The sequence below is a fragment of the Triplophysa rosa genome, linkage group LG19, assembly GCF_024868665.1.
Source record: "Triplophysa rosa linkage group LG19, Trosa_1v2, whole genome shotgun sequence".
Classification (NCBI taxonomy): domain Eukaryota; kingdom Metazoa; phylum Chordata; class Actinopteri; order Cypriniformes; family Nemacheilidae; genus Triplophysa; species Triplophysa rosa.
In genome coordinates, this window is record NC_079908.1 from 20642827 (window position 1) to 20652826 (window position 10000).

General features: G+C 38.9%; 1 protein-coding gene across 4 annotated transcripts in view; it reads right to left on the reverse strand.

Moving 5' to 3' along the window:
* Window positions 1-10000, reverse strand: part of ctif (CBP80/20-dependent translation initiation factor) — a 38532-nt gene that overhangs the window by 19318 nt on the left and 9214 nt on the right. For 3 of the 4 annotated variants that reach the window (XM_057360267.1, XM_057360269.1, XM_057360270.1), the window contains exons 2-7: window positions 6275-6481; window positions 4523-4594; window positions 3124-3240; window positions 2963-3033; window positions 2425-2529; window positions 1796-1874 (exon numbers count right to left, since the gene is read on the reverse strand). In XM_057360267.1, coding sequence (XP_057216250.1) covers window positions 1796-1874; window positions 2425-2529; window positions 2963-3033; window positions 3124-3240; window positions 4523-4594; window positions 6275-6454 — 624 coding nt within the window. In that variant the 5' untranslated portion in view covers window positions 6455-6481. The remainder of the gene's footprint in view (window positions 1-1795; window positions 1875-2424; window positions 2530-2962; window positions 3034-3123; window positions 3241-4522; window positions 4595-6274; window positions 6482-10000) is intronic. The other variant, XM_057360268.1, reaches the window with a different exon arrangement.

The following is a 10000-nucleotide window of genomic DNA, read 5'->3' on the forward strand; positions in this document are numbered from 1 at the left end:
GTTGGAATGTAGAAATAAGGTGTTAATTTTGGAGAACAACTTTTTAAACGGCTCATCGGATGAAAACTTTTTCCGAGTATAAATGCTATTATCGGGTCCCCAGTGCATCTACCAACTCAGAAAACGTGAGAAACAAGAATGCAGTAAGTTTGTTTTGATATGACTTTCCCTGCAAGCATGTGAGAAATCGAGCCGTTCAGATTTCGCTCCTGTTGTGACGTAGAGGGAGGCCCTTATTATAATGTTACCGCCCCTTAATCTACACAATTCCACCCACAGCGCTGCCGCCATTATTGTTTTCACAAGCGACAGCAGTGTATGTGACACCATAGCTAAAGTTCATGGACAACATGCAAAATGTAATGTAGTTGGCTGCACAGACGAACACAAGTCTTTGTTTAGAGTCCCAACCTCGGAAGAGACGAGACAGGAGTGGATTTATTTTATTTTTAGTGGAAATCCCTGAGAAACCAGAAGTAAAAACCTGCTTGTTTGCGCAAATCACTTCAAGCCGGAGTGCTTTATCAACCTGGGACGGTACAAGCAGGATTAGCTTCAAAGTTGTTCCTCAAGAGGGATCGAGACCAACTGAACGAGACAAAGCTGCCGATGTAAGTAGTATTTATCAACAGTCTGAATTGACGTACATGTACCGTATATATAGGAGGATAACGTTAGCATATGATAGCGAAGGGAGCTAAGTCAGTCACGGGCTAAATAGAACATTCAAAGCCAGTGTTAAACTTACTCTATATTTATATGTTATTTGGCAAATGGGCACTTGGAGTTTAGCTGTATGTATGTTAATACATTATGTGCGTTAATATGTTCAGCTGCGGCAAGTTGTTTGTTTTGCTTATGAACAGGGCGAACACTGTGGTTAGTTTCTTTTTAAACGTCTCAAATCATTTGTCCTTAGGCTAAAAAAATCTGTCACAGCAAACAGAGCATACTAGTTATGCTCTCACGTTGTGTGTGTATAACTTGTCAATGACAAGCGCTTAAATCCACGTAATTCCGCTGAGATCTGCAGGTGCGCATTCCATGGATTTTAGGCAAGCATACACGCACAACGTGAGCACTGTTTGCTGTGATGGATTTTTTAGTCTCAGGACGAATGATTTGAGACATTTAAAACTAAACTAACCGCAGAGGAGTTCAGGAAACATAATTTAGCTAAACCATTGCCATGGCAGTACTCCACGTGTGTTGTGTTGACACGCCGGACAGAAGGTGGGTGGGATGCGCTGTAACTCATTATCATTTAAAGAGACATACACCAAACGGGTTGCTGTGAGCATAGCTGTTTTGACGAGGCAATAAGGGTTTTGTTTACACAGCCATTGAGTGTTTTTAAGCAAAATATGTTCCAGACATTTCATGAAGACCCTAATAAATCATACCAACTTGTTGAAAGTGCTGATCCGATGAGCCCTTTAAGTGAATAAATGACGTTTGTTGAAACAGTGCCACCTGCTGACAGGATCAGGTGCTGTTTAACAGCACAACAAGCGCTTCAGAGATTCGTTTAATGAAATGAACATGTAAAATTACGCTCATGTACCACGATTCTCGTCACAAAAACATATTTAAAAGCCATAATATTATACTCGTCTTGTTTGTGAAATGAAGTGTTTTAAATCCTCAAAAAGATGAGGGGCTTTTGGCAAAACATGAGGGTCTTAAGCCCCCAAAGCCCACCCCTCACAACGCCACTGCATCAAACCTCCAGGATGCTGAGGAATGGGAGAGAGAGAGAGAGAGAGAGAGAGGGGTGTTTAAAAGAGTTTCTCACCGGCAGGGTGGGCAGGAATTTGTTCATGCTTTCCAGATCAATACCATTATCATCATCATCAAATGTTCCCTTCATCATCCTGTGAAGAGACAGACGGTCTCAGTCAATTATTCACCAGAGGATGTTCGCCAGGCATCAATTAAAACCACTGTAAAACCAGGTCTATTGTGGCTTTAATAACACATTTGCAACAACATGGTAAACAACAGTTTATATTGTATAAACTAAAATACAAGTAACTGTAAGCGCTGTATGGTCGCTAAAAAGTATACTAAGTAAATATCATTCTATCATCGAATCAGATTTCAAAGACAAAATGTTCTGCTGGTTGAAACACTCGCTGTTAAATACGCATCAAGTTAGAGCATTACTGTCTTTTGTCCATTGTGTGTATGATTAGTTTTGAAGTTTACAAAGTTAAATAAACTAGGCCCTAAAATCTTATTTTACTCGGTGCATGTACATCATGTGTCCGTCTAACACTAGAGGGCAGCAGTGAGCGCAATGACATGAACCCACAGCCACTACCCATCTCTACATCAACAACATCTTCTGTTTCGATACTATATTACTGTCAATAAAAATCATCTGACTCTCTCCTGTGTTATTCAGGGTTAAATCTGTCTCACCCCTCTCGGTCGATGTGCGGGAGGTGTTTCGGTGTCCCTCGATACGGCCTCATGTGAAACTGTGAGAAGTCCAGTTTCTCTGGCTGCATGTCCCATGTAGCACCTCTGTACACACACAAACACCCAAACAAAGCATTTATAGTCACACAAACATTGAAACCAAACATACATTCACCAAAGATCAACAGGAAAAAACAAGGGAAATAAGTCAAGTTTTATGTGACCAATGCTTTTCAAAATACACGTTTCAAGTCATCTTTACAGAAAATCACTGCGGCAGAAATCACATGCTCCAGTAAACTCCAAAACTCTCTTAATCTCCTGAAACTCTAGACATGAACTCAGAACATTGTGTTTCTTCCCCAAATCCTCTTTATAAACTCAGACAGACGTGTAGTGCTAAACTCTCAAGGAATTACTAACAAAAAATTTAAATTAATCTGGAAATAAGTCATGCAAATTCATGTTGTTATGTTGTGTTGTTAAAACTATTTAAATAATAATAATAATAAATCAATACAAATTAAAATGAACTCACCCGTGACAGTCCAGGTTAGCAGCCCAAATGTCTGTTCCCAGGATGTCAAGAGCGCAATCTCGGTTTCCATTCTAAAACACACACATTGATATTGCATGAAAAACTTTGGGGGTTTTCTGATGGCAGGTAATAAGAGCAGAGAAATGTGTGTGTTTTTCCACCTTAGCTCTGAACTGGTTGTTCTGTCCTCTGCTGCCTGATCTAGAACCAGAACCGTGTTGAGAACCTGAACTGGGTCTAGAACCTGTGCTACCGTTACTGCTGTGCTCCCACTCATCCTGACAGAGAAAAAGAGAGAGAAAACACATTCATTAAACATGATCTTAAAAAGCTTTCGTGTCATTTTGAGTAAAACTACACAAAACACTGTTAGGGGCCATTCACACAGAACACGTTTTTCCATTCCAGTGCGCAACTTTTCCTTTGTTTTTCTATGTAAACACATTTACATTTAGTCATTTAGCAGACGCTTTTATCCAAAGCGACTTACAAACACACGTTTGACGGACGTGCATGACCGTTACACTCGCGTCTTTTGCAGCGCTTCGCACTTGCTGCTCATCAATGTCAGTTCCAAAGCAGTGGACCAATTGGAAGAATTTGGAGGCGGGGCAAGCGTTGCAAGCTTCTTTTACAGTAGCAAGTTGGCATGACATGGCGAAGACGTCTCGAGACTATCATGTTCTGCGCATGACAAGCGAGTAGCGAGATCTGTCGTTTCCATAACAACGCGTGAGGAAGGTGATTGGAGCAAGTTTAATTTATTTAATTTATTCATAAAGCACATTTTAAAACAGCGTGCAGGCTGACCAAAGTGCTGTACAGAGAAAAATAAAACACACTAAGAATGATAAATCAAATAAATGAGGAAAAAGGTCTAACAAATTAAAAAAATAAAATGGCGGCCGAAACGCCGGTCGGAGCATTGTTTTGTATAAATGTTTCACTTTCAATAACTTTTGATTGCATTTCTAGAGAGAAATTAGTATTGTTGTATTTAAATATGTGATTGGTAAAGGAAATCAAGAGTGAACACAGCCTTACAGAGAAAACTCAAATCTGGAGAGAAAAAATGAGGCAATCCAAGCATTTAAGGGGTCTTAGTGTCTCTCTTTCTCATTTAAAAACATACAAATACACAGATACACTGACAGAAATCCACATGAACACTCCAATAAAACCCACCATATATGACATCACACACAAAGCATCTGCCCGTCTCATGTGTGCCAGTCACCTTGACACTGTCTTTAATATTTAATGTAACTTACGCACAAACTAAGCATACAGGTGACAGCCTGTGACTGATGAGGATAACTATACAAAAGACAAACTTTTAGCAGTGCAAAAAGGTTGTGGGTTCAAGAACACACATTCTGAAAAAATGTATAGCTTGAATGCCATATAAGTCACTTTAGATAAATGCATAAATATAAATGTTCATGTGAACAGTTCTCGTTTCTCATTTTCTCAGCAGTTCATCGTTTTAAAATCTGTTTTTGTCAGAACAATAATTGATTTAATGAAAGAGGGGATGGATCAGACACACAAGAAACTCACTGGTTTGGATGAGCCCCTCCCCCGTGACGACGACCAGCTTCCATCAACCTTATCACTGCAGTCCTCTGCCCACTGAGAGACAGACAGACAGACAGAGAGAGAGAGATGGACAGACAGACAGACAGACAGAGAGAGAGAGAAAGAGAGATGGAAAGACAGACAGACAGACAGAGAGAGAAAGAGAGACGGACAGACAGAGAGAGAAAGAGAGACGGACAGACAGACAGAGAGAGAAAGAGAGACAGAGAGAGAAAGAGAGACGGACAGACAGACAGACAGACAGAGAGAGACGGACGGACAGACAGACAGAGAGAGACGGACAGACAGACAGACAGACAGAGAGAGAAAGAGAGACGGACAGACAGACAGACAGAGAGAGAAAGAGAGACGGACAGACAGACAGAGAGAGAGAGAGAGAAAGAGAGACGGACAGACAGTTCACCCAAAAATGAAAATTCTGTCATGAATTACTCAACCTCAAGTTGTTCCAAACCTGTATAAATGTCTATGTTCTAATGAACACAAAGAGAGATATTTAGAAAAATGTTAGCAACTGAGATTTCTGGGGCACCACTGACTACCATAGTAGGAAAAAAAATGGTAGTCTAAGGTGCCCTAGAACTGTTTGTTTTCCTAAATTCTTCAAAATATCTCATTTTGTGTTCAACAGAACAAATATTTTGTCCCACCATGGCAGTCAGTAAGCGGGTTTCCATCACTGTGGTTTTATTCGCATTTTGAAGTTTCTCATCAGAAACTAATTATGGAAACGCTTAATTCGCAAAAAGGTTTTTATGTTTGCTTCAGGTGGTTTTTCATTTTTGTGAAAAAGTGTTAATGTGAATAATGGGATATGGACACGCATTTGCCGAATAAATTCCCCCAAAAAGTCAGGTAACTGCACTTTGAGACGGCGTAACCTGACTACCCAGAGTACTGATCTTGTGACACAGCATCTGAAATGTAGAAATGTTGTTATGGTCATTCTTAAACGCCTGAGCAAAGTCGTCAGAGTATTTCTGTAATTGCCTCTTAGAACTGTCACGACTGTGATTCCCAAACAATAGGCCTCCATAAAAGCACCGCATTTATTGCGTTTCCTAATCTTCTGCTTGCGCAAGTATTATTATATATGAAAAGTATCATATTCAGTGGCTTCTCTTACTTTTCTTACTGATATTTAATGGCGGTTTATTAGGAAGTGACTAGTGAATAGTTGGATGGAAACGGTGCTTATTCGCAAATGTTTTATACAATATTCCAATTATGCGCATAAGCTAAATTCGCAACTTTGCATGGAAACCCGGCGAATGATGCCCCAGAAATGTCAGTTTCTAACATTCTTCCAAATATCTTTCTTTGCGTTCAACAGAACAAAGACATTTATACAGATTTGGAACAACTTGAGGGAGAGTAATTCATGATGGAATTTTCATTTTTGGATGAACTTTGATAATTGGTCATCAACTAATCATTTTAGATCTGTTCACACCAAAGAAGGATTACTGTCAGGAAAAAATATTAAAATAATATCCAAATATTCAAACTTAGCCTCGTAAAACTTTTAAAACAGATGCTGTTGTTTTCGTCACGAGAATCTCAAGTCAAAATCAATTCCTTAATGTTTACATGTGCATTTTTCTATGGAATAAAATATGCAATACTATCAGTAATGTTATCATTTTTTAAATTTAAATGGCACATTTGAAAGCTCCTCCCACACAGGTGCTGATGTCGTCATGCCGATGTCACCTGTGAGGCATGGGACGGGGTCTTGTCCACGTCCTGGTCCGTGTCGCTTTTGTCGTTCAGGAGTCCCTGCACCTGGTACTCCAGCACGTAGCTGTCGATGAAGCGTTCCAGCTCCTCGATCTCCTGCGAGCGAGTGCTTCCCGCCTCAGACGATGCTGATGCCACCGATGAGGTCTCCATGGCAACCGGCCCACAGAAGGGGGGGAGCTGTGGGCGGAGCAAAGAGAATATGGAAACTCCAAGCAATACATACAGATTGTTCTGATACTATTTATAAATGTGAGATACTTGCTTACAACGGTGTATTTCATGTACAAATAAAAACTGAGATGTGTATCAAATATTGCCAAAAAGCTGAACAGTTGTTATGAGTTTGTGCTTTAACACATTAATAGTTATCACTGACATACATGATTGATAGTTTTACAGCATTTATTTTCAATATTGATTCCTGGAGAAAGAAATCAAGTCCCTCATTCATTCCAGAAGCCGCTCACTCAGAGAAACGTCACAACGCAACTTTTTCAGTTTCATGTCTGAAACTGTAGCGGTGCACAGCATATTTTATGATTCTTAATCTTAATGTAAATGTAGGGCTGAAACGATTCCTCGAGTAACTCGAGTAATTCGAATACAAAAAATCATTGAGGCAAATTTTGTTGCCTCGAAGCCTCGTTTAATCCATTTAACTACAGTACACACGGAGCACTGCGTTTCTCCACGGACCGTTATTATTGACGCACAGCCTGCTAAACTCTTTTCATGTTACAGGGCTCTCAAGTCTGCCGCATTCACCGTGAGACACACACATTTGAGTCTGTTCACACGCTCACACGTATTTCTCATGCTGATTAATAATTGATAGCTTATTGAAATGGTGAACTGCTATTTTACTTAGTTTTAGTCTATTTTGCGAGTGAAACTTGTTTTCCGGCTGCATTGAGTCCATCAAACTAGATGCGGACTTGTGGACACCGAATCCTGTTATTTACACATGTCATCTGTCTGTTCTGCGTGTCTGCGTGAATGAACTGCACAGTTTAACGTTCTACACGCGTGATGCTCATGATTTTGTCAGCGTCTGCACTGAGGAGTTGCTCTGAGAGTTTATTTCACGAACACGTTATTGTTTGAGTGAAGAAACAGACATACTAAAAAATAAGCGTCTTCCGACAACCTGCCAAAATAAAAGTCATAGGCTATATATTACTATTTAATAGTAAAAAAAGAAACAAACTAATTTATATAAACTAAATGCATCATGCATAAGCTGAAGTTAGTTGTTTACCTTTGAAATTATTCTTTCTATTTTTATTAATGTTTCTTATTTATACATTTGTATGATATTGCATTTTGAATTTAATATGGCAATGGAATGTGCTAAATGGGTTTAGTTTCCACAGATATTAATGTATGCAATTTCAGCAATAAATGTTAATTGTTCTAAAAAGGAAACAAATTAGTTGTTTTACTCATTTTAAGAGACCCGTCTTATTTTCTCTTGTATATTTAGTATTGCTTTTTAATAAAGAAAAAGTACTTATTATCCGAATACCCGATTAATCGATGGAAAAACAGTAGAATACTTGATTAATCAATAGCTGCAGCCCTATGTAAATGATACTTATTTATTTAACATTTTTTATACTTTATTGATGTTTTCATATTTTATTTGATAAAATACTTATAAGTGCCTAATAAACAAGCCAAATAATGTGTTATTGATATGAGACAGAGACATACACACAGTATTCATCCTCGTCGGCTCCCGTTTATTTGCGATCACAGGGCTTTTAGTCCAAACATGTGCATATTGTGGAAACATAGATATACTGAAACACGTTTACTTCATATTTCTTTAGTCAGACTGATGTATGATGAGTTCAACTCCGTCTGTCTCTTTGGCAATCGCTCTTATGACTGCAGGTGTCTCCTGGGTCCTAAAGTACACCCGATTACTCACAACACAACACAGACTAGAGGGTGACAGAGGTGTAAAGAGTACCTGAAAACCATACTTGAGTAAAAGTACAGATACCTTGCAGTGAAATTTAACAGTACTTGAGTATTTTACTCATACTGAATGTAGGGTCAAGCAGCACTAGTCCTCAACACTTAAGAGACACGTCAGTGAAAAACTAGAAACAGTTGATTCGTGAGGAGAGCAATCGCATTTATTTTCTTAAATCATAATAAGACTGAACACCTCAAAATTGCAACAAATCATGGTCGACACCATAACCTACTGTACGTCTATTACAAACACCCTAAGTCTCATTTAAACTCAAGTGCTCATAAGTAAACCAAACTCCTTCAAAAAGGTCTCTTCAATATAACAGATAAATAAAATAATGTTAAGTAGAATTAAGAAGTCAAAGCCTTTTTGCACTGGACATGCTGGTTTGGGCCTCATGGCCAGCTGCAGTCATGTCCTCATTTCACATACACTGTTAGCCCTTACCTGCCATTTCTACAGTCATATACTGTCAACACTGTTGCCAGCTAGTTACTGTAGGTGTTTTACAGTAAACTACTGCAATGGCTGTTTGTAAAACACCTACAGTAACTAGCTGGCAACAGTGTTGACAATATATTACTGTAAGTAAACTACTGCAATGGCTGTTTGAAGATACATGATAAAGAATCTATTAACGCACTTAAGTCACACAGTCTTAGATGAACACGTGTAAATAACAGATGAACACAATAAATCTGTCAAGATTTCACCAGAGGAGAATTAAACACAAACATCAATAACATCTTCACATATTACAGACACCACTTTCACTTTATTTCTGTCATCTGTGTAAGATCTTATTGAGATTGAACTCGAGTTCATAGTGGTTCAATTATGTTTTAAGTCACCATTATGGCGATCAGTGTTTGCTTTGGTTGGACTCTTTGACTTTCTTGTAGCTTTAAAATGTACACTTATACAATAACACTGAAATGGACTTTACAGGAACCGCAACTTTATGTTTGCTTATAACTGAAGATAAATCTGAAATAATTCAATCATTAAATAATAATAATATAGCATTTAAGATTTATTAAGATATGTTTGGTAAAGTGATTACATGTTATAATGGAAAGATCTCTGTCAGAAAATCTTTCTTTGCAATTGAGACACAGTTAGACACTTGACATACAAACCTCATCAATGGTGACAAACAATCATGAATGAGTTTTGTACTATGTACCCAGCATGCATTGCAGCATGAAGCTGTTCAGTTGATTGTCAACATCTCGCAGCGTGAGAGCTTCATTCTGTATGTAGAGGAGAGTTTTAATGAGTGAGTCTCTTGACCTGCTGCTGACCAACTTTATGGAGATGCAGATTTCATTTTCCAACAGGACTTGGCACCTGCACACAGTGCCAAAGCTACCAGTACCTGGTTTAAGGACCATGGTATCCCTGTTCTTAATTGGCCAGCAAACTCGCCTGACCTTAACCCCATAGAAAATCTATGGGGTATTGTGAAGAGGAAGATGCGATATGCCAGACCCAACAATGCAGAAGAGCTGAAGGCCACTATCAGAGCAACCTGGGCTCTCATAACACCTGAGCAGTGCCACAGACTGATCGACTCCATGCCACGCCGCATTGCTGCAGTAATTCAGGCAAAAGGAGCCCCAACTAAGTATTGAGTGCTGTACATGCTCATACTTTTCATGTTCATACTTTTCAGTTGGCCAAGATTTCTAAAAATCCTTTCTTTGTATTGG